The sequence below is a fragment of the Gadus morhua genome, chromosome 9, assembly GCF_902167405.1.
Source record: "Gadus morhua chromosome 9, gadMor3.0, whole genome shotgun sequence".
Lineage (NCBI taxonomy): Eukaryota > Metazoa > Chordata > Actinopteri > Gadiformes > Gadidae > Gadus > Gadus morhua.
Genome location: NC_044056.1, coordinates 10,564,485 through 10,590,035, shown reverse-complemented (window position 1 = coordinate 10,590,035; position 25,551 = coordinate 10,564,485). Strand labels below are relative to the sequence as shown.

General features: G+C 47.4%; 1 protein-coding gene across 1 annotated transcript in view; it reads right to left on the bottom strand.

The window, feature by feature from the left end:
- Positions 1-25,551, bottom strand: part of b4galnt4a (beta-1,4-N-acetyl-galactosaminyl transferase 4a) — a 136,163-nt gene that overhangs the window by 17,724 nt on the left and 92,888 nt on the right. The window contains exons 7-8 of the mRNA XM_030366359.1: positions 24,659-24,726; positions 7,485-7,563 (exon numbers count right to left, since the gene is read on the bottom strand). Coding sequence (XP_030222219.1) covers positions 7,485-7,563; positions 24,659-24,726 — 147 coding nt within the window. The remainder of the gene's footprint in view (positions 1-7,484; positions 7,564-24,658; positions 24,727-25,551) is intronic.

Below are 25,551 nucleotides of genomic sequence, written 5' to 3'. Positions count from 1 at the left end.
GTCTTTATGTTACATTTATTGAGGGTCTAGAGGCAGTAACAGAGTTTGGAGTGTGTTTCTGTCTATGTGAGTTATGTGTGTCTGTGTGTGTCTGTCTGTCTGCGTATACACCTGTCTATTTGTGTTTGTGTGTGTGCGTTCATATGTCTGTCGGTAACAGAGTTTGGAATATCGAGCATCCCTTTATAAGCGGCGAGCATCACGCTGACGCGCGCTGTAATGGCGTGTTGGCTCGCCGGGAAGGATTGTTTCTGCGCCCGTCCGATGGCAAAGAAAACACAGCAGACTGAGGGGCAGGCAACTCTTTTTTAAATAGTTTCTGCAATTACCATGTCACTTCTGGTTACTGAGCGGGTAATCTGGGGAGGCAGGTCGTTTTCTGAGCCGTTCGGATGGGAATTCAAATGCAAACATCACCCGCAAGGCCCATTCCAACACACCCATACTGGAGGCGCGTGCATGTTCACAAATTACGCATATGAGCTTGTCTGCACCGATTGGGGTTAAATGGATACAAAATGGAACATTTCCCCTCTCTCTCTCTCTCTCTCTCTCTCTCTCTCTCTCTCTCTCTCTCTCTCTCTCTCTCTCTCTCTCTCTCTCTCTCTCTCTCTCTCTCTCTCTCTCTCTCTCTCTCTCTCTCTCTCTCTCTCTCTCTCTCTCTCTCTCACACACACACACACACACACACACACAACATTGTCAGCCATTATGTGTGTGTATAATGTGTGTGTATCAGAGAGAGCACTCGAATTGGGTGGAAGATTCATTTAGGGGCGATACTATCTGAGGATCCACATTCTGTAATCCTGACAGTCCAGAAAAGGCGGTCTAGGCAGGCTCCTCCAAACAACTTGTGTTGTACTGCTTTCAACATCTGGACCATGGCTGATTCAATTAATAAAATTCTAATTAATTCCAAGAACAGACTTAAATTAAATGAAATTGTATTTGTATAGCCCTTAATCACAGGTACAGTCTCAAAGGGCATAACAGGCCATATGTTTATGACCCCCCCCTGACTCTGACCCCCCATAGGGCAAGGAAAATCTCCCTTAATTAACAAGGAAGAAATCTTGAGGGACTCTGAGCTGACACATAGACCTAGGCTCGGACTGGAGGATGAAATGTGAGGTTCCCTTGATTGGATCACAATATTTACCCCTGCTGCTGACCCAAGATCACCCCCGCTTGGGCCAGGCAGCGACAGCCCGGCACTCTGCGCTTTCCAAACTCTTTAAAATCCCTTCGACTTGATCGGGTCGTTAATGATGCGTTTAATTATGCGTTCAGAGGCGATACGACCTCCTCTTCAGACTAAGACTTTAAACGCTGCCCGACGGAGGGGAAAGGGGAGGTTGAGACAGGACACAGGGGGCAGAGGGACCCCCCCCCCCCCCCCACACACACACACACACACATGGGAAAAGTGTGGAATTGACACAAATATACAGACACACAAAGTCAGAAACTCGCTTACATTCACACCCACACCCACACCCACACACACACACACACACACGTAAAAGAAAAAAACATTTGCATAATCGAACCACACACACACACACACACACACACACACACACACACACACACACACACACACACACACACACACACACACACACACACACACACACACACGTGCATACACACACACACAGACAAACACACACACAAACAAACACACACATGGGAAAAAAAGTGTGTGTAATCGACACAAATATATAGACACACAAAATCAAAAACTCGCTCACATTCACACCCACATACACAAACACACACACAAACAGACACACACACGTAAAGGAAAAATAAATTTGCATAATCTAACCACACACACACACACACACACGTGCATACACACAAACACATATGGGAAAAACACATTTGCATATTCTACACACATACACAAACACACGCATACATCAAAAGTGACTAATCAGGAGGTTTGCTCTGTGGCAAACGTTGAGCCAACACAGCAATCAAGCCGCCGGCGGATCGCTCTGAACCATTTAGCGACGGCTGCCAAGCTCGTTACGGCGCATGATTACACCTTTCAACACCCACTCCAGCGGGCGCAGGACAGCGAGGGCCGTGGAGGCCCCGCCTCTACTGTCACCCAGACCCTGACACACCGGCACCCGTTCACCTCTTAGAAGCACAAAACGTCACAAGCCCTCTTTGGCAACGATAAACCAAATCATAGGGGCAGGGGTACCGTCGATGTGACGGATCAGCAACCTTCAGGGCATCCAGCAGACGCTTTTATCTAGAGCGACTTACAATAAGTACATTCGTCAGAAGAAAGAGAAACAATATATCGCCGTCAGTACAGTAAGGATCTTCATAGAACCAAGAGCCAAGTACTAGCAATCGCTAGGTTAACCCATTCCCCGTACACAACAAAGACACCTCGACACTCAAAGTAGCAACCGTCCGGTTACCAGCCAACCCGCTCTACCTCCTGAGCAACATGCCGCCGATGATGGTGAGGCCGCATTATGATGTTGAGGTGGGGCGGGGCTTGGATTGTGATGGAAGTGAGAAGGGGGGAGGGAGCTGGGGGTAAGAGCTATATGCCACTGAGCCTGGAAGCAATTCTGGAGTAAACAGTGATGTCATGGAGGCTCCTGTTAAGGCAGGAGTGACTGACTGTTATTCTCCTGTTCTTTCCTGCTTTAATGTCCACATATATGTGTGTAAGCTATAATTGGTGGAGATTCCAGAGAGGCCATCCTTGCTGGAGAGAGAGAGAGAGAGAGAGAGAGAGAGAGAGAGAGAGAGAGAGAGAGAGAGAGAGAGAGAGAGAGAGAGAGAGAGAGAGAGAGAGAGAGAGAGAGAGAGAGAGAGAGAGAGAGAGAGAGAGAGAGTTGAAGGATTTAATCCTCAACACACATTTCTCTCTTAACTCCAGACAGAAGGTTTGGTATAACACTATTAGTGACAGTAAGAAATTAGAATAAGCAACATTCATTACTACTTGGACGTGGAATATATTAACCCACTCTAAGACACTCTGAATGCCACTTCATCCTCTTTAGGCGTTGGAGAGATTTAGTAAAAGACTGATATTCGTTTTTATTGCAGTGATGTTGGTTTGAAATACTACTGCTTATCTACGTGTAGGGATACCTGCGTGAGAAATTATATCCCTTAGATCTTCCCTCAGCAGCGATATCATCAGCAGAAGTAAATAGAGTAATTAAAGCCAGAGACTGCTGGCTCCCCATGCAGGTGTTGCTTGAATCACGGTGTGTTAATCGACTAATTTACCTTGTTAGGCGTTCATCTTCCCAGTGATGTCTGTGGTGTGCTGAGCTCTGGCGTTCATTACTTTTAGATGGATTCAAACCACATTTTTATTTATTAAGTTCACACTTTAGATTTCCTTGCTATCTGGAGAGAACAAGTTTGAGCAACAGAATCGTGTTCTGTAAACACGAGTGACGGGAGACAGCCACGTCTACACCTACAGGGATATCTGAGAGTTGAGGTGGTGGGGATTTGGGCTCCTCTTAAAACTGGAACGGAGCTTTAGCCGAACACTTTCCAGCGTGGAGAGAATGTGTAATCTGTGACTTAACGTCTGTAACCGTTTGGACGCTGCCTAGAGCAACTCTGGTCCGGTCCGAAGCGATCTGACTGTAGGTGGGGCGACAGTAGCTCAGGAGGTAGCGTGGGTCGACTGGTTACCGGAAGGTTGCTAGTTCCATCCCCGGCTCTTCCTAGCTGAGTTTCGAGGTGTCCCTGAGCAAGGCATCTCTCCCTGACTGCTCCCGACGAGCTGGCTGTCAACCTGCGTGGTTAACACCGCTGTTGGTGTGTGAGTGTGTGTATGAATGGTTGTATGTCGCTTTGGATAAAAGCCTCAGCAAACCCCCTAGATGTAAACGTGGAGTAGATGTAGCGAGGGACAGACCCCAGGTCTAGAGGAAGTCTTCTCCCCTTGTTCTTTGTATTCCGCTCACAGCCGACCGGACGGTCAACCGGCACGTTGTTCCGAGCCAGGATAAATTGAAGCGTTATCCGACCCCGAAAAAATAAATAAGCCTCGAGCCGACCGATGTGACAGACTCACAGGAGTATGGCAGACACCGCGGTAAACACAATTTGAACCTGGAACAAAACGAACATTCGTCTACCGAGGCTGGACTGAAAGCTCACACAAAAGGTGGCAGCGACACGAATAACCTTTGAACCCCGGTGAAATTGAATCACTGGAAGGAAAAAAGTTAATGTTTGTTGAGGGAACCGCAGAAACACCCGGAGAGAAAATGAGCTTATCTGAGAACAGGGGAGAGGAGGGAGCAGACTAAATCAGCTCAGGGCACAGCCCGTAGAAATGGTGTTGTGACAAAACGAAAGAGGGAAAGCCTCGGTAATGTCAAGCTAAAGGCCTGTGAAATAGAGGAGAAACCTCGAGCCGTAAGGCGCATGCAGAACCGCACACATACTTTTTTACATATTCACATACATTGCACACACACACACACACACGCACGCAGACGGACACATACACAGACACATACACAGACGCATACACAGACACACACAAAAACAATTGAACGTCATACCTGTGCGTGTGTGTGTGTGTCTGTGCATACATGCAACCTTCCATGCGAGTGTGCTTGCATATGTCTGTGTGTGAAAACTGTATGTTTCAGTGTGACTGTATTTGAGTGTTTGTGCGTGTGTGTGTGTGTACTAATTGGGGGGGCAGATTGAAATGTGGCCACATGCGAGCGATAAAGCCGGCCCATAAAAAAAACTGTGTTTCAATCCCTGACGTGTGCCGCATAAACGCAGCCCGCCTAATTAAAACGGAACTCTCTCTGCTTTCCCACAGCTTTCGCTCTACACAATAGTTAACACAGAACCCCTTTATTCTGTCACAGCACCACTTGTCAAAGGCATGTTTCACCACCTGCAATTGAAAAGGACCAGAGTTTCCTTATGAATCTCTCCCCGGGTTATTATAATGAGAAAAGACAACACATTGACACGCGCGCGCGCACACACACACACACACACACACACACACACACACACACACACACACACACACACACACACACACACACACACACACACACACACACACACACACACACACACACACACACACAAAAGCAAGAGTCACTCATGATCAAAGCTACTGCTGCTGCTACTACAGCTGTCAAATCTTCCATTCATTATTAATAAAGGTAGTCTAACTGGCTGGCTGTGGAAGGAGAGGTCAGGAGCGGGTACTGGTGTAGCCGCGGTAACAAAGAGGGCAGCACCATGGACACGCCTCCGCAGACACAGAGCTCTTTCACACGCACCTGTCGCCGTCTTCTACACGGGACACTGTTGTGTTCTTACATCACAGCATAGGCGTATCGAGCATATACATTTGGGGGGTACAATGTTCAGATATGCCCAAAATATCCCCCCCAATAAATCGCTGGGAATAGGGATATAGCAATTCAATATTTCTATTGGTAGAACACTTACGGTTTCCCTGAAGTACACTCCGTTCCCTGAACGCATCTCTGAACAGTGCACACCCTGAATCACTCAATCCGAATCCATCTACAGCCCTTACAGCCAATGGGAATATGGCTGTTTGGGCTAGCTAGCCAATGGGATAGATCCATGATGCGTCCCCGCACGCGCGGCTCGGTGACGGTGACTTGTCAGTTGTCACTTGATTCCATTGGTCATCAACCGTCTTTTTTATATGACCACGGCCTCAACAACAGCAAATGACTGGCGTGTTACGGTCGAAAACACGGGTAAGTTATGAAGCTGTTGGATCATACTATAATTTCAGTGGTAGATATGTGTACCTGGCTCTCGTATATTTAACACCTGACAGTAGTTTTTCTCACCAGTTGTATTGCTCAATCCTTGTTTCTTTCTGCCTGTAGTGCTCTGTGGATCTCCACTTCCAGCCTGCCGGCTTCACTCTCTCCAGCCAGATGCTTCATCCCTAATCACCTTTTTTCGTTAGGGTAAAGGTACCCATTAAGCCTATTCCTCTACTATATTAGGACTGGTGCTGTGATTTCTTCTTTTTGTAGTAATTATCTTCCTGCGAACAAATTTGCTTCTTCTATTATACTAAGATAAATGTAATACTTTGGACAGTGTATAATCTTGATGCATATAACCCCATGTAATCAAGTCTTAAAATGAACAGCCTGGCATTTCATTACAGTGAGAATCGGTCTGACAACATGGACTTCCTATTGAAAAACATGAGGTGGGCTTTAATGGAACATAGTCGGCTTAAATGGTTCCATAGCGACTTCTGGTGAAAAAGGATGATTCATTACCTTCAAATGAAATAAATATTTATAAAAGTTTGCATGGAGCCTAAATAACCTGTAGACTAAGCATTATTCAAAGTCTCATTCAAAGTTACAACACATTTTATAATGTATAGATTAATCTATAACTAATCAGAAAACATTTGCCATTGACATGTCTAATTCTTTAGCAGTACGGCTAATGGTTTCACCATGAGATTAGCTCAGTGCGCTCTCTCATGAAACTCATCTTGTACTTTTTAAACAAGTGGTTGAAAATATCAGAAAATCAATGTTTTCTGAGGGGTAGCAAAACCCCAAGGGTGACTGCTATTTAGGTCCATGAGATTGATTGTTATGTGCAAACGTGCACATAACAGGTAACAGTCCAAATGTTAAAAATCTACTTTGACCCTCGGGAACGAATAATCGAATAATCTGATATTCGGTCCCATCCCTACTAGGCACACGCTCAAACACAGGAGGAGGCTAAAGTGGACGGAGGTTTGAACAAAGACACCTTGATCTCCGTGAGGTCATCATGACAAGCAACAAACGGGCGCCCCCCTCAGTGATGTCATCACCACAGGGGTCCGCCATTACCTGTTCTCTCCACTTCACATAAACACACAGCACTAACGCACACATATACACACACACACACTCACATACATACAAAAAAGCACGCACACACATACACGCACACACATACACAAATGGCTCCTACTCTGACACACACGTAGCTTTTCTTTGGCTTGTTTGCAAGGAGCGATTTGCTGGGAAGAAAAACCCTATTCATTGGTTGTTGAAAGGTCAAGCGACCAAAAGGAAAGTAAACTTAAATGATGCTGTTTGTTAAAGAAGGAGAGAACCACAGGGGAAACTGACTGGGGAGGAGAGAGAGAGAGAGAGAGAGAGAGAGAGAGAGAGAGAGAGAGAGAGAGAGAGAGAGAGAGAGAGAGAGAGAGAGAGAGAGAGAGAGAGAGAGAGAGAGAGAGAGAGAGAGAGAGACGGGGGGGGAGAAAATGTTCCATTTTGTATCCATTTAACTGCAATCATTGCAGCCAAGCCCATTTGTAATTTCACGCCTCCAGTATTGGTGCATTCAAATAGGCCTTGCGGGTGATGTTTGCATTGGAGAGAGAGAAAGAGAGAGAGAACCAAATAAAGAGAAAGTCGTCCACTCACCCCGACCTCCACGTGATCTGAGCCTCGATCGTCCTGCTTGTGGAGAACCTCAAAGTAATATCGCCTGGATGAGATGAGGCTGTGGGAGAGAGAGAGAGAGAGAGAGAGTGAGAGTGAGAGTGAGAGTGAGAGTGAGAGTGAGAGTGAGAGAGAGAGAGAGAGAGAGAGAGAGAGAGAGAGGAGATAAAGAACATGTTTCAAACCATTACCTCCTGAGGTTCCTGCGGACAGTTAACTCAGTTATAATTTCTATAAACACGTCAGACGCTATCCTATGTGATATGAATGCATTGAGGCCCACTTTAATGATCTCCCTATGATACGGGCACGTACAGCGCTTCGAGTGCCTCGGAAAACGCCATATAAAATGCAATGAATTATTCTGAAATCTGAATGATCTGAAATATTGATATCATCATTGACCAAATCCTTCCATCATTTGAGCTTTACTCAAAGACTACACTCTGCACATGTTGAAAATCTTGAAGTATTGCCAACAGTCACATCGGAGCAATCAGCGTTGCATTAAGCTGCAGTGTGATTACGGTGGCTGTAATTATTAAGTGTTATCATCGCTTATCAACTTTGTTCAGTTTCGTTCGGTTCATCTACATTGGCCCAGAAGGGATCTCTGTTCACAGCAGGCGGTGACAAGCACAATCAACAGAGGGAAAGGCATCACAACATGACCAACACAAATGGATAGGATACATACAAATCAACTTGGTTGAATCCACCTCTGCACATTCTCTGTTACCAGAGAATGTGCAGAGGTTGCATGTTCACAAGGTTTCGTATTGTGGTGCATTGAATCGTTTTGCATTGCATTGTAATGCAACACATTAACAACCTTACAAATGTGCGCCCTTTGAGGTGAGTCCATGTGAGGGTTGACACTTTGCAGAGGGAAAGGTATACTCTTATACTATATCATTAGTTACCATGCCGTTTAGCCTAGTGACAGGTAGCAGGTGCTATGTTTAGGATAGGGTTTTGAATTCACAGGAGAAATAGGCTGGCTACATCTAGCAGTTAAACCGAGCGAATATGTCGTGCCAAAGAAGCTCTCTGGGGGTGTTCAACCTGTTTGTCCCTGAAGAAGCACACTCTGAACGGCCATTATGGCCTTACCGGAGTGCCTATAAACACATAGGGAACACCTACGCTTTGGGCATGGTAATATTCTCAGTGTTTTTGTTTGGTTCAACAAACAAAACTAAAATGTGATTATAATTGTGTGTTTATTCCTGCCAAACACAAGCAGACTATTTAATCACCAAATGCATTCCCCCTCTGTTTGCACAACGGCCACAGGAACGGCATCCAGTAAAACATGGCTGTGTTTTTCAATGACCAAGCATGATTTAGAACGTGCGTGCGTGTGTGTCTACGTACACGCGTGTTAAAAGTGCTTCCTTTGTGCAGAATGTGTAATTCACGCCTGATAAGGGGATAATTGGCAAACCTTTACCCATGAACAAAAACCATGGTAATTGTGTTTACCACAGCCGGCAGACTTGTGAAACAGCCTTCGGCGGTGCTTAACTTCAGAGTTGCTCGGAGTGTCTTCATATTCATGCGCTCTCATTGTGCTCTCATGTGGTTCCCGAGGGGGTCTGAGTGTTGTTCCCTCTCCTGTTCGTCTGCTGTTTCCGAAGACAGCGCTCATGTCCTCTTTTATCAGCAGACGTGCTCGAGACGCACGCTGGACCCCGCCCGACGCAGCTCGTTAATAGTGAAATGAATCCAATTATCTCGTCCGGTGACTGGGCTCTGGTGCACATGTACACCACGACCGCTTGAGGAAAAGAGAAGCATGAATGATGAAAAGCCATGGCTTATGCATGTGTGCGTCGTGTGTGTGTGTGTGTGTGTGTGTGTGTGTGTGTGTGTGTGTGTGCCTGTCTGTCAGCTGTCTATCTGTCTGCATGTGTGTGTGTGAGCACGTAGGAGCTTGTGCATGTGTGCGTGTGCATGCTAGTATATGTGTGTGCATCTACTCGTTTGTGCGTGCCTGCATGTGTGTGCACAAACCTGTGTGGGCCTGCGTTTGCAGTGCATGTGTGTACATGCATGCATTTGTGTGTGTGTGTAAGAGCACGTAGGAGCTTGTGCATGTGTGTGTGCATGCTATTATGTGTGTGTGCATCTACTTGTTTGCGCGTGCCTGCATGTGTGTGCACAAACGTGTGTGGGTGTGCGCTTGTCAGTGCATGTGTGTACATGCCTGCATTCGTGTGTGTGTGTGTGTGTGTGAGCACGTATGAGCTTGTGCATGCATATGTGCATGCATGCATTTGTTTGTGTGTGTGAGCGACGGAGCAGGTCAGGCAGACAGATATAGGTGCTCATCCTCCTCCTCTTCCTGCACCTCCTTATCCCATAAATCATGGTGGGTGTGCGTGACAGGCCACTAAGGTCACTCTCATGAATACAGAACATCCGCCGATGCTGCTGAAACAGCAATCAGGGCATCTCAAGGGCCCCGTACTAAGAGCCAGGGCCCCAGCCGTGGCCCCTACTCATTAAACAACGTCGTGCTCGGGGGGGCTGAGCAGGCACCGTGGGGGGCACCGTGGGGGGCACCGGGGGTGACTCATGGCACAAGGGGTGGTGCGGGGTGCTGAGCGGGCGCCATGCCTGTGAAATCGATTTCAGATGAGGCACTCATCGTGTCGTGTGGCATGGTGCGTTGTCCGTGCGTGGGAGGAGATGTTGGCAGGAGATAGAGTGTGTGGCTCGAGGTTTGTGCGTTTGCATATCGGTGATCTACATAGTGTGATGTAATCCCGTGGGCCACCGAGCTGTTCAAGGTAGGGGTTGATGGGAGAGGAATGCTGGGTTTTTGTCTCTGCTGTTGCTGGAGGATTGAATCTTTCCCCTTGACGGAATCTGAAAGAAGGTCTGTTAGCACGCTATGCTACCGGACTTTGTCCTGTTCTTGTCGTCTGTTAGCACGCGTGTTAGCACATCACAACTTGGATATTAGCAACGAGTCGTGTGGTACAGATTTTTTTCTTAAAGATATTCAAAGCACCCAGGAAACCCGCTGTGGAGATGAAAGGAGACATTATTTATTAATGTTTGGAAAAGTTGACGCTAATGAATAGATTGACCACTTCAAAAAGACGGTTGGTCATGAATTGCGGTTCATATAAGGTCAAATAGAGCATGAACACACACACACACACACACACACACACACACACACACACACACACACACACACACACACACACACACACACACACACACACACACACACACACACACAAGCATGCACAAAAAGTAAATAAATTGAGATGAATGTACGTAGCATATCTCACTCACACAATGATCGCACACACATACAAACAAAGACAAATACACAAATAAAAAGGAAAACAAGAAGAGACTGTGTGTCTGTGAGTGACCGAATGTGTTAAAGAATGAATATGCCAGACAGAGCGGAAGTTTCAACATGTGTTTCGATAGGCGAGCATACCTCGACAACGCACAGTCAAACAGAGACGGCAGCGGCTCGGTCCATTGTGTGCTGGAGAGGAAAAACCCGACGCTGGGAAAAACGATGGCAACGCGCACGGCCGTTTCAAACGCAGCACAAAAGACAGGCAAACGGCGGCGGCGGAGAGCGAGGGACGGGCGAGCGAGAGATAGAGGAGGAACAGCTATTAGCGAGTGACTCACAGGATCAGTGGAGCCGCTAATTGTCTGTCTAATTGGAGCCCTTCAACGGGCCCAGGCCGATAAGAGAACCCGAGACAAAGGAGTATGGAGATACACAGGGAGATACGTGAAGGTCCACGCGCTTTGTGGACACAAAAGTCTATTGAATCGTCAGCCGCTCGCTGCTCATTGGACCGGGAGAGCCGGGGCCCCTCCGACAAAGTAGTCCCTCTGTCGGGAACACTCTCTTCATCGACCTCACAACGGATATATTCAGGAGCGGCGCTCGGAAGTCTCTCGCCTCCCACACGTACGCACACGAACGCGGACGCACGTGAATGAACACAAACTCGCACACTCACACACACGCGCGCACCTGCACACAAACACACACACGCGACTGCACAAATACATACATAGGCACGCACACACACACACACACACTCGCAATCACACACACAGTCACACGCGGGCTCGCACACACACAAACACACACAGGCATGCACACACGCACACACACACACACACACACACACACACAGACTCACTCACACGTTCACCTCATCCTATCAAATCTTATTATTTGTTATTTTGTTTTCCTTCTCGTTATTCTATTGTACCCTCATTAGCATGGAGGCCCGGTCCTGACAGAGCCCGGGTGTGTGTTGTTCTCATTACAGACGCTTTAGACCATTCTGCATGGATCCTAATTACACTGCGGCTCAACAGAACACGCTAATTAGAACCATGGTGCCGGGAGGCGTGTGTGTGTGTGTGTGTATGTGTGTGTATGCATGCGTGCCATGTTTGCGTGAATGTCGTTGAGCATGTGTGTGCATGCGCAATAGTGTGCATTTCTGTGTGCATTATTTTGGAGTGCATACCTGTCCCTGTGTGTGTGTGTGTAGGTTAATGTATTGTTTGTGTGTGTGTGTGTGTGTGTGTGTGTGTGTGTGCGTAGGTGCACAAATGTTTGTGTTTGTGTGTGTGTGTGTGTGTGTGTGTGTGTGTGTGTGTGTGTGTGTGTGTGTGTGTGTGTGTGTGTGCGTGTGTGTGCGTGCATAATGTAGGTGTTATCCACTAATTTAAATTAAAAAAGGCAACCATATGCCCTTGGACTTGGAGCAGCTGTTCTGATTGGCCAGGTCATCCGTCTCATTCTAACCTGCTGTCTCCTGACAGCAGCCGTACTCAAACATTCAAGTCAACCACAATTTCACAATCGCTTCAAACTTTACAAGAGAAACGCTGATGATGACGTGAAGAGATTCAAGTGTTCATGCTGCTCAACCACTAACACGGTCTTACAATTGACCACACATACAGACACACACACGCACAAACATTCACATACACCCACACATATACACACACACACACATATACACACACACAAGCAACCACGTGCTCACACGCACACACGCACGCATATGTACACACACACAAATTCACACACACACACACACACACACACACACACACACACACACACACACACACACACACACACACACACACACACACACACACACACACACACGAACACACAACTACACATACACGCACACACACACACGCACACACACACACACACACACACACACACACACACACACACACACACACACACACACACACATTTACATACACCCACAATTAAAACCAACAAATGCAAATCAAACAATGGGACAGCTATGTCAATACAAAGCTTGATAGGGTGCCCCCCCCCCCCCACACACACACACACACACACACATACCCACACACACACAAAATACATGCACCTACACACACAGACACAAACAATACATGTACCTACACACACACACACACATACACACAAACACACACACACACATACACCAACACGCCCACACACACACCCTCCACACACACACACACCACAGTCATACTTAAGAAAACAGATGGTAAAGCCCTCTTCCTGAGGGACGGGGCCGTCTTCACAGGTCAGCGTGGTTCTGCCGGCTCCGTTCACATTCGCCAACCAATTACCTCCAGCAGGGAGGGGACGAGGGGTGAGGCGGAGGTAAAGCTGCCTGAGAGCCACACACCACCCAGCATATTTATCTGAGCGGGTCGCATTAGTATGCATGCAAAAATACATGCATAAACCCACACACACTCGCTTGAGCGCGCACACGCGCACAGGCACGTGCGCGCACGTGTGAACACACACACACACACACACACACACACACACACACACACACATACCCACATATACAACATCAAACACAGGAAACTCAAAGGCATGAAGTTGCTCACAACACTCACACACTCACAGAGACACACACATACACACTTAAAGACACAAACCCACACACACACACTCACAGACACACAAAGACATACACACACATGCACACACACACACACACACACACACACACACACACAGACACACACCCACAGCCACTAATGGGGTCATGTGAGTTGCAGGGAGCCACTAAAGTCTGAGAAGTGGTGCATTCAGCTGGCGCACACTCGATCAGTATTCCTATGATGTCATGTAGGCTGGTACAGCCGTGCTCTCTCCTTCTTCCTCCTATCTCCCTCTTTCTCGTCCTTTTACTTTTTCTCTCTCCTTCCTCCACTCTTTCTTTGCCTCTCTCTTTCCCCCATCTTTGTCTCTCGTCTTCCTCTGAAGATTCATTTTTTTCTTTCTTTGCTCATACTTCTTAGCTCGCTCTCCAACTCCTGCCGTCTCCCTGCCCGTTCCCTTCCGTCTCCCCCCCTCTTTTCTCCCCTGTCTCCCCCGTCTCCCCCCCCCCCACCTCCAGCCATAAGTCCTTCGGCCGGCTAATAGTCGGCAGCGCTTAAGTGATTCAATTATAGATACAGTGAGATCCCACGGTGGAGCGACACTACGCTCTCTGCAACCAGGCCTCTCGGTGGAGGCAAGGGAGGCAGCGACGGGGCAGAAGGGCCTAGGGGGGGGGGTGGGGAGCTAAGGCCTGGGGCTGCAGCTGGCGCCCAGCCAATGGCTATCAATGTTCTGATATTACATCTCCATTTACATTTAGGGCATTTAGCGTACAGCTTTATCCAAAGCGACTTTCAATATCGCTGTTGCTACAATAAGGGTGTTCATTGAACCGAGTGCCGAGCACTTACAATCTCGAGGTTAACCCATTCCCCGTATACAATAAAGACAGCTAGGATAAGATGCTACACAATGCTGAGCACTATTTTTAAGTGCAAGAACGTACAACTTACAATAAGTGCGTACATTAACTACGAGGACGTACAACTTACAATAAGTGCCTAAGAGGGGTGTGTGTGTGTGGGGGGGGGGGGGGAGGGGGGGGTAAGGGAGGAGGCTATAGAGTCTAGGTGAACTCTGAACAAGTGAGTCTTCAGTCTTTTGGGAGGAGCTCAAAAAGCCACGGGTACAGAGAACACAGCTAGGTTAGTTGCACTGCGTAGCAATACTAGGGCCGCAGCCATGAGCCTAGTCAAACTTCAGGCCATGGATAAAGAAATTGGCCAAATCACATTTTTGTTATCAGTAATAACTATGGTAATTTATTGAGTACAAATTCAAAACTTTTGCTTCTTGATGCTTCAGGAATTCTAATAGTTGGTTCATGGATCATTAGGTAATGAATACTTTGTTTATCTGGGCTGCTGGTTTGGATCCATCAAATTTAGTAGATCCCATTGGACTTCGGGAACTTGTGATTGCATAACTTCAGATATTCCCTAGACTAAATAATTGATCAGGAGAAATCGGCCTTGAAAATGATTGTTAGTTGCCTAGAGAGAATAAGGAATGAACATTGAGAAACAGACCCTGGTATAGAAACTGGTGCAGAAGAACAGCAGACACACACACACGCACAAACACACACACAAATACACACACACACACACACACACACACACACACACACACACACACACACACACACACACACACACACACACACACACACACACACACACACACACACACACACACTTCACATTCACGGCCACACCCACTTGTGTGTGGCGAATTGAGCGTAAATGTCACTTCCTGCAGGTTTTGGGGAGAGAACACTGCCCCTGCCAAATGTCAGCCTGGAGACGAGTCAGCTGACCTCCAACCCTCTCAGGCTGTCCCTCATCGGATCAGCCCTCAGGTCAAAGGTCACGGAGAGGCCATCTTCAGTTTCCCACCGGAACAGTGAATGAGGACCGACTCACTGTTCCAATACTGCCTGCGACCGCTCCCTCGTTCCCTATGGCTAGACCCTTTAGAGCAGGAGCTGTAGCTGTTAGGGAACTTCAGACCTCATGGGCGTACGTCATATCATCGACTGCTAATTCTCCTAAGCACTTCCTGTCTAGGACACACTGATGTGTCCTCAGTCCTGAGCCGATTTGACGTGAACGCTCTCTCTGGTGTAAAATAATCAATCAGAGTTAATTAATGGAAAATAATTAAAGGGGGAGAAAATAATAACAGCAGAAATGGAAAGGGAGGAATTGGAAAGAAGGACATTAACTGAAACAAGGGAGTGGGGGAGGAGGATGTAATGAGAGGCAGGCAAAACAAGAACAATGGGTTTTAGGAATAGTGATTATTTCCTGGACTGGAAACCAAACACCGAAAGGGGCGGAGGAGATATCCTAGCTAAGACAACTCATTTGCGTCAGGGGATACAGGGTGGAGACAGGGGACGGAGGCCAGAGAGAGAGAGAGAGAGAGAGAGAGAGAGAGAGAGAGAGAGAGAGAGAGAGAGAGAGAGAGAGAGAGAGAGAGAGAGAGAGAGAGAGAGAGACAGACAGACAGACAGACAGACAGACAGACAGACAGACAGACAGACAGACAGACAGACAGACAGACAGACAGACAGACAGACAGACAGACAGACAGACAGACAGAGAGAGAGAGAGAGAGAGAGAGACAGAGAGAGAGAGAGAGACAGAGAGAGAGAGAGAGAGAGAGAGAGAGAGAGAGGACCCAGGACGGAGCCTCATCAGTGTCTCTCTACCGCGGCCGGTCTGAATGGCGTTGATTTGAAACCCACTGTAGCTTCACTGTTAACCAATTAGGCGCCTTCCAACCCCCGCCTCCAGGGACACGGGTCGAAGCAAATATGAAGCGAGAGAGAGCGAATGGCCCCCTCCGCCCTGTTCTCTAAATAAGGGAGGGGGGGCATTATGTGGCTCAGAAGGTAGAGCGGGTTGGCTGGTAACCGGAAGGATGCTAGTTCGATCCCCGGCTCCTCCTGGCTGACACCGACGTCGGTGTGTGAATGGGTGAATGTTAGGCAGTATTGTAAAGCCCTTTGAGTGGCCACTGGTTAGAAAAGCAATGTATAAATGCAGTCCATTTACCATTTAAAGTCAGATTTGGGATATGACAAGGCAAAATTTTTCCTAGTTTGTCATATGCCAGCCATTCTTTGGTCTTAATCTGGCAGGAAGTCTGCCAACAATGGCGGAGCGTGGGTGTGTTCTGGAACATTCAGGTGCGTATTGCTGTCGTTGCCTGGGTTTATTTTGGTGCAAACATTACTCTGCACCAACTGGGGGAGGGGCTCCTGGTCAGACTCCCTGTTCACCCACTTCAGCTCCCTCTTTATTCTGAAGACCTCCTCTAGGAGAATGGAAACCTGTGTGTGAGGCGTGTGTGGCGCGCAGGAGCCGCCGACAACACCAAGAGTCTCCCCTACTTCCTGTTTTCCTTGTGGTGGGAGCCAGACTTCTCCTCACAACCGGGCGCAAACCCCGGGCTCTCTGAGATGCGAAGCAAAGGAATGAGACGCTTGTTCTCCGATCAACATCGTAAGAGAGAGGAAGAGAGAGCGATGGAACAGGGGGGAGGGCGGGAGAGAGGGAGAGGGAGAATGATAGAGAGAGATGGCCGAGGAGGGAGATATCTCCTGAAGGGCTCTGCTTTATGATCTAAGCTTGTTGGAAGAACTGCACAACGACCAGACGGACCAGCAAAGGGCATCAATATTGTATACTCACACAGGCGTATGGGCGAGGACGAGAGACGACACTCACATACACACACCTGCACGCACAGTAGGAGCAATAGAAAAAATAAAGTCGAGACAAAGTGATGGTAGAGAGAGAGAGAGAGAGAGAGAGAGAGAGAGAGAGAGCCGAGAGAGAGAGAGAGAGAGAGAGAGCCGAGCCAGACAGACAGACAGACAGACAGACAGACAGACAGACAGACAGACAGACAGACAGACAGACAGACAGACAGACAGACAGACAGACAGACAGACAGACAGACAGACAGACAGACAGAGAGAGAGAGAGAGAGATAGAGCGAGAGATAGAGAGTGGAGGAGGGAAATAAAGTGAATGAGGCAGATTGCCTGGGTCATAAAACAATACACCTGAGAACACAAGACAGCACTTCATTAGAAAGGGATGAACCCAGATGACCCACGAGAGGTGCTGAGCTGTGTGAGAGTGTCTGTGAAGTAGAGAGAGACACAGACAGACAAAGAGAGAGAGAGTGGGCGGCTCTATACTTGGAAGCAGATCGTTTTCATGTTTTGTAAAATACCGCTGTACACTTTATCAGTCACACGTCAATAACAGGTCAGTGATCTGTTGGTGACCTTGATCATGCGAGACTTTTTGAGGTCTATGAAGACAGTTGAGAGAGAGAGGCCAGATATTTGTAAGAAAAAAGCAAGCAGGCTTAAAAGCCACGTTGATATGAAGGTGTGTGTGTGTGTGTGTGTGTGTGTGTGTGTGTGTGTGTGTGTGTGTGTGTAAGGGTGTGAGCGAGCGAGCGTGTGTGTGTGTGTGTGTGTGTGTGTGTGTGTGTGTGTGTGTGTGTGTGTGTGTGTGTGTGTGTGTGTGTGTGTGTGTGTGTGTGTGTGAGTGCCTGCCTGCGTGCGTGCGTGCGTGCGTGCGTGCGTGCGTGCGTGCGTGCATACGTGTGCAGACATGTTCTTTCATTTTTCCGAGCGGCCCTCAGACTATGAAATGAGATGATACACCCACACAGGGGCCAGCACAGACCTGGACCTCTCACAGTCTCTGAGGCGCTTACATAAACCTAGTTAGTCGGCATCACCAAGGGACCCCAGAGCTGACTGTGAGCCAGCCTGGTGTGTGCAGATAACGTCAGATTTTCTACAAGGACTGGCCTGTGATCTGTGTTTGTCATCTTTTGCCTCAAAGTTTTTAGAGATCTTTGGGCCATTGGACATTGAAAAGGGAGACATCTTAATTATTATGCGGCAATCTATGCCGAAAAATAAATGTTTTATAAACTACTTTGGCCTGAGGCCTCAATTTTCTGTGTCTTTTAAGATAAAAAGGATTCCCCCCACCATTAGATCATTAGCTCTTGTTGCAGTACTGCAGGTCTTATATTCGTATAATCCTCCACCTCACACGAAAAAAATACTTTTCATCAGAGCCTCCAAAGTCAGACAGACAGAGTCCTTAAGGCTCTCACTGATCCCTTTGACATGTTGATGCAGCGGCCATTTTGACAGAGGGCCTTGATGGCCTCAAATTGGGGTTTGCTTACCGCCAGGGGTGAGGAAGGATTCCCAGGGCTACTATTAACATTTCTAAAGATCTGGATCTAAATACCACTTAAATTAAATCAAGTAAATCTGCCATTAGCCATATTGCTCCATCACTGTGCTATCCCCATGCATCTTTTCTCTTGTTTTATTTTATTTAGGCTTTAAATATTTAATTGAATGCGATGAACTGTAGATCAAGGATGTCCAGTAGATCAATGATGATATGTAGATCAAGGATGACCTGTAAATCAAGGATGACCTGTAGATTAAGGATGACCAGTAAATCACCAAGGGTGATTTACTCAAAAAATAATTATATTCTATTCATGGATGACCAGTAATCAAGGATGACCGGGAGATCAAGAATGACAAGTAGATCAAAGATGACATGCAGATCAAGGATGACCTATAGATCAAGGATGACCTGCAGATCAAGGATTACCAATAGATCAAGGATGACCTGTAGCTCAAGGATGGCCTGTAGATCAAGGATGACCAGTAGATCATGGATGACCAGTAATCAAGGATGAGCAGGAGATCAAGAATGATCAGTAGATCAAGCATTACCAGTAAATCAAAGATGACATGTAGATCAAGGATGACCTATAGATCAAGGATGACCTGCAGATCAAGGATGACCAGTAGATCAAGGATGACCTGTAGCTCAAGGATGACCTATAGATCAACGATGACCTATAGATCAAGGATGGCCTATAGAACACCTGTAGATCAAGGATAACCAGTAGATTAAGGATGACCTTTAAATCAAGGATGACATGTAGCTCAAGGACGAGCAGTAGATTTAGGATGACCAGTAGATCAAGGATGACCAATAGATCAAGGATGACATGTAGATCAAGGACGAGCCGTAGATTAAGGATGACCAATAGATCAAGGATGATCTGTAGATCAAGGATGACCTGTAGATCAAGGATGACCTGTAGGAAAACCTTGACCTTGATCAAGACGTCCCTTACCTGCTCCTCCCTAGCACATCTCCGAGACAGTGACATGCTTATAGCTGAAGGCTGTACAAATAAGTGTCTGGTTGTGGTTAAAGAAAACAGTTGGAGCGTCTTATTTTAAATTAATTAGAGGATAAACCCGTTGAGAGTCGGCAGCGTGTTTTTAAGGGGGTCCTCAGGCATAGAAGGTGGAAGTTAACATTCACATCCCATAAAACAATCCACACAGTAACACCAACAAGAAATCACACATAAGGGCTCTCCCATCATCCCAGGAAGAATACATTTGAATGGGATTCACCTCTACATGCTCTGACAATCCCCTGGCGTTGGGCATTTTTTTTGGTGAGAAAATTGACAACAGTTGCATGAAGCAGAGGCCCATGTTCCCACTAAATTGTGAGCATTTGAACCATTTTAATGTTCAATGCTTTAATGCCAAATTGAACGCACATACAACACAAACGTAAGCTTTTTTCATACCAAAAAATTGTTTGTGCCGGTGAAGGGCGGGTGAGGGGGTACACTAGTATAATGAGTTTGAGAGCCACTGGACTACAGGAAAGTTGCCCTTAAACGGCCGGTCATTTAATTACCCAGAATGCCGCTTGCCAATCAGCCTTGCCTTGAACCAGCCTCCAAGGACTCAGAACCACTCCCAGCGTGTCGGACGAGGAAGACATCAGAGCACGGCATGTGGCAGCATATGGAACATGACAAAAGCTAATTGTTGATGCCGTGTGATGTTTCAAAAGAGATGTCGCGGGAGGGGGGGGGGGAATTTGAAACAAGGCAGTGATTATCACAGACTGGATTACAGAGGCAAATGTATAAGTTCAAACCATTTGCGTACGTAAGCTGTGAGGCGCTCGCGTGAGGATACAGCTAATGAGCGGGAATCCTGTTCCACGCCGCGGTGGGCGGTTGACAGACGAGGGGAAAAATCACCAACAGAGGTTTCCGTTGTTGCTATTACCCCCCCCCCCCCCCCCCACACCCCTTCCTGTCTGTTCTGTTTCATCTCAAGCGTTTGACATTCAAGAGGAAGACAGCAAATTGACTGCTTTACATTGGAGCTGGGAATACACACTGGGAAGAATATCACAATTAAATATTGAGTTACTTTGCACCCTGGATCTGAATCAACTATTTACAAACCAATATTTGTGAAAATGATTTCCATGCACAACCCTGTGGTTTAAATCAATGAAAAATCATTCACGAAAACATCATAACGACCGGTAGCAGAGTATATGATCGCATTAGCTGGCTTGCTTGTCTTGGACTTATTAATTTCCAAGGCTACAGCAGATGTTCCCCCGATGAGACAACCTGCCCTTCAAACCACCTGGATCTCCCAGTCTGATGACCTGACCAATAAGAATGGACTCATCCCAACCAATCACAGCAGCCGCTGGTACGTCAAGTGTCTTCCACCTCCTGTTCCACGTCCCTCTAGCTTTGGCTCCCCCAAAATATGGATTCAGCTACGTTAGTTCTGGGACTCCACTGGTGGTAAATCTATCACTAGGCCCCATTATAAAGTGGAGTATTTATAAAGAGACAGTACCTGTGATTAAGGGCTACACAAATAAAATTGAATTGAACTGTTTTATTTGAATTTTTATTAAACCTTTATTCAACCAGGAAGCCCCTTGTGATTCAAATCTCTTTCTCCAGGGGTGATTTGGCCAAGACCGAACAGCAGTACAACTTCACACAGCAATAGAATAGAGCAAGCAGACACAGAACAATTGATTAAACGTCTGAGATACAAATGAATAATACCTCACGCAGCTCAGCAGAAGAGTCCCTCCTGACTCAATGTACTGCTTTTAATGACCGCCCGTGTGAAGCGAGTGTGAGCAGGAGTGGATGGGCAACGTTTCCTGCATAACATGAGTGGGCGACAGGCAGCTTGGAGAATCATCCGTTTCAATTTGTCGCCCGTCTTTTAGGATACCACAAAAGAAAAAATGATACGCTGTTGATTACAGAAGATTATCACTCCGTTTCGGTGAACACAAATTATCGGATCTTTAGCGAGTCTGTGTCCGTCTCTTTTTCAATTGAACACACTTCTGTTTAACGACGATACCGGTAGCTGCCCAGTGACTTCAGCAACCAGTATGACATCACCTTACTGGGAGCAGCAATCTGTTGACCAGCATTGACGAAACGCAAATGTAAATGTAAACGCACCGAAAGGTCAGAGGAAAAGTTCAAGGATGCTTTTCAGTTGATTGTCACATTGGTTGGCTGTAGCGCTATACTACACATATTAAGCACACACTCATGCGCACACATGCATACGCCCTAGACACACAGACAGAGATAGACTGTCTCTGTCTCTGTTTTACTTTGGCTCAATCCCTCTCAATCTCCCACTCTACCGTTCTCTCTCACTCTCCCTCTCTCTCTCTCTCTCTCTCTCGGTCTCCCTCTCCCTGTCCCTCTCTCTCTCCCTCTCTCTCTCTCTCTCTCTCTCTCTCTCTGCTCCCATCTCGGTTAACCTCTCTGACCGATTCGCTTTCTTTCTTCTTTCTGAGTCGAACGTCAGGGTTTACTGACCACACACTTTCTCAAATTATCCTTTGGCAATCACACACACACAGACACACACACACACACACACACACACACACACACACGGCCTAGAGTGCAAACACAAACTCAGGTTGATACCAGGACGGTATACATGCTCTCGTGTTCCTGCCTTTATCTCTGCTCTGTCTAGGGTTATCCTCTCGTCATCGCTGACGAAAGTGCACGCAGAGAACACAACCCAGGAAACCTTTCAACTACCCTGGTACTGACGCAACTCTCTGACGCGTCCATCCCCCTCTCTCATCTCCTTCTACCCCTCCTTCTCCTTTTGTCTCATCCCTCGTTACCTCCCGGCATTGGGCTAACGAGAGGAGAGCGTTTCACGCATCGCTATGTGGGACTCACAACCTCATCGGCCTAATGGGAACTGGTTGAGAATGGTACGATTTATGTGCATCTGGTTTTTATTTATTTTTTTATTTTTTTAGTTTGTGTATTTTTTGCCTGTGAACGTGTGTGTGTAAGTGTGTGTGCATGTGCCTGTGTCCGTGTGTGTGTATGGATTTCTGTGTACTTCTCTGGATAATGAGTCACTGTTTAACAGGTAGAAAGCTGTATGCTGAATGCAGTGGCAATAGCTTCGTCTATCTTGATTTTCCTTAACGAGCTTCCTCGTTGAATAATGGAGTAAAGCAGATGATTTATTGTGCACATTGTGTGTAATTCTCAGTGCCCTGTTGTATAAACTGCAGTACAACAACTGGGATCTTTAGTCATGGAGCCTGATCAGCAGTTAATGTAATACATTCATGAGCTGAATTCTCAGGACAGAGGCAGTGAGGTGCTGTAGTGTAGATCATTGAGTCATTTGTGTGCGTGTGCGTGTGTGTGTGTGTGTGTGTGTGTGTGTGTGTGTGTGTGTGTGTGTGTGTGAGTGAGAGTGTGTGTGTGTGTGTGTGTGAACATCAACGACTACCCGACGTTGGCTAGTGTATTGTAAAGCATGTGCTAGCCCAGTCATTTGTGTGTGTGTGTGTGTGTGTGTGTGTGTGTGAGTGTGAGTGTGAGTGTGCGTGTGTGTGTGTGTGTGTGTGTGTGTGTGTGTGTGTGTGTGATCATGACTACCTGACGTCGTTCACATCATTTCTGTGTTCCTCCCGGGCTAGTGTATTGTAAAGGGTGTGCTGGGTCCGGTCATTTGTGTTAGGGCAAAGAAAAACGACAACACTGAAGCAGGTTTTAGTACAAGAGCTCAATACACCCTCTCACACGTCTGAGTCTGTGTTTCTGTTTGTTCCGAAGGCACAAACAGATAAACAAGGCAGACGTATTGAAGCAGGCGAGGAGAACGACTTCACAATCACAGAGACTTCAGAACAACCTGCGCAGCACCGAGCACAGGGATTCTTTTTAGCTGAGTCCTTAAAAGGAAAACTTGAAGCCCTCCACCCTGAGATAAGCACCGGAGCAGAGAGAGGGCTGAGATATTTATACGGTAAGCCTCCGAGACTCGGATGCATGCGTGCAAACAAACCTAGACACCCACACAAAGGCTTTGATCCACACACGCACGCACACACACATACATACATACACTCACACATCCTACAGACACACACTAACACATGTTGACACCACATCCTAAAACAAACACACAAGCATCTGCAGACACACACACACATGTACACTCACAAAAACACAGCATACATACAAAAACACGTAGACACACACATAATTAGAGACACCAAAACAAAGAATTAGACGCACACACGACACACACACACACACACACACACACAAACACACATACACACACGCACACATCAGGGTAATTAGCAGTCACTTGAACTAACAGTATCCTCTACGTTCGCATGGTCGGCGGCCTTCCGAAGGCGATAATATGACAGACTGGGTTGGAGACGTTCTCTTCAGAGTGCTCCCATGGAGCCTTGACATGAGGGCCACTTCACACAGCCATGTGTGCCAGCTGAGTGGCTGGAGCCTATTCACACACGATGAACACAACTGCTGGGCGCACAATGCATGTGTGCGAGTAGGCATGGGCTCTTTGTGTGTGTGTGTTTCTAGGCCTGAATGTTAATCACAGACACACACACACATGCCTGTAAGTGTGTGTGAAGTAGATAAGGAGGATGCACTTGATCAAGACCAATGGGGCGATTCACTCTCTATGCTAACATGCTAGGAGCCGTCGACCACTGCAGCTTTTAGCTTCCCTGCCTTGGTTATAGGCTGTGGTATCTAACGTGTTTTTGCGTGTGTGTGTGTATGTGCTTGTGTGTGCACGCATGTGCTTGTGTGTGTGTGTATGCTTGCGGGTGTATGTGTGTGTGTTTTTGTGGGTGTGCGTGTGTATGCATGTGCGTGCATCTGTGAGTTTTTGTGTATGTGTGTCCTACCATGTGTACGTGTGCGTGTGCATGCCAGTGTGAATTTGTGTGTGTGTGTGTGTACTTACTGTACTGATTTAGAAGACTGGGACCTGAACTTGCTGAACTCGCCTGGAGCAGTCCACTCTGTACCGAGCTGAGAGAGAGAGACAACACACACACAGTTAGAGAGAGAGACAACACACACACAGTTAAAGAGAGAGAGAGCGAGAGCAAGAGAGCGAGAGCGAGAGCGAGAGCGAGAGAGAGAGAGAGAGAGAGAGAGAGAGAGAGCGAGCGAGCGAGCGAGCGAGCGAGAGAGAGAGAGAGAGAGAGAGAGAGAGAGAGAGAGAGAGAGAGAGAGAGCAAGAGAGAGAGCAGATAAATAACATGTCTCAAACCTTCACCTCTTGATGATAGTATAATAACAATGGTCCCCTAAACATGCTCCCTGTCTCTGTGAGGGCCGGAGCTCCTGACCTAGTGGCCCTATGCTTTGTGTCTATGGGTTCATACGGAGCCCTGCCCGCGAGCACAACTCTCCCAGCACAACCCCCTCCCAGCACAACCCTCTCCCAGTCCACCGACAGCACCACAGGCCTGGGGGGTGATTCACCATGACATCACCGCCAGGGCGGAGCAGACAGTTTATAGGAGGGGCCCCCACCCACGGAGGCCGTAGCTGAGGTGCGGCAAAGCCTGCGGAGCAGCCCACTACTCGGCTAATTGCCCCCTAACGAGAGCGGAGGAGGACAGGGCGCCGAGAGGGGCTGCCAAGACTCCTGCCAGGATGCTGCGTCAGCATGGGCCCCTGGGGGACCTTTCAGGGGCCACAGCTTGCTTTTTTATCCGTCTCCTCAGCATGCCCGGGACTCTAATTAGGGCCCTTGCCTTGCTTGATGGTGTTGTTTCGGCCCCCAGGTTTTATTCTTGGCCCGGCCCCGTGGCTCTGCTAGACAAAGGGGATGTGTGGCCTCTGGTG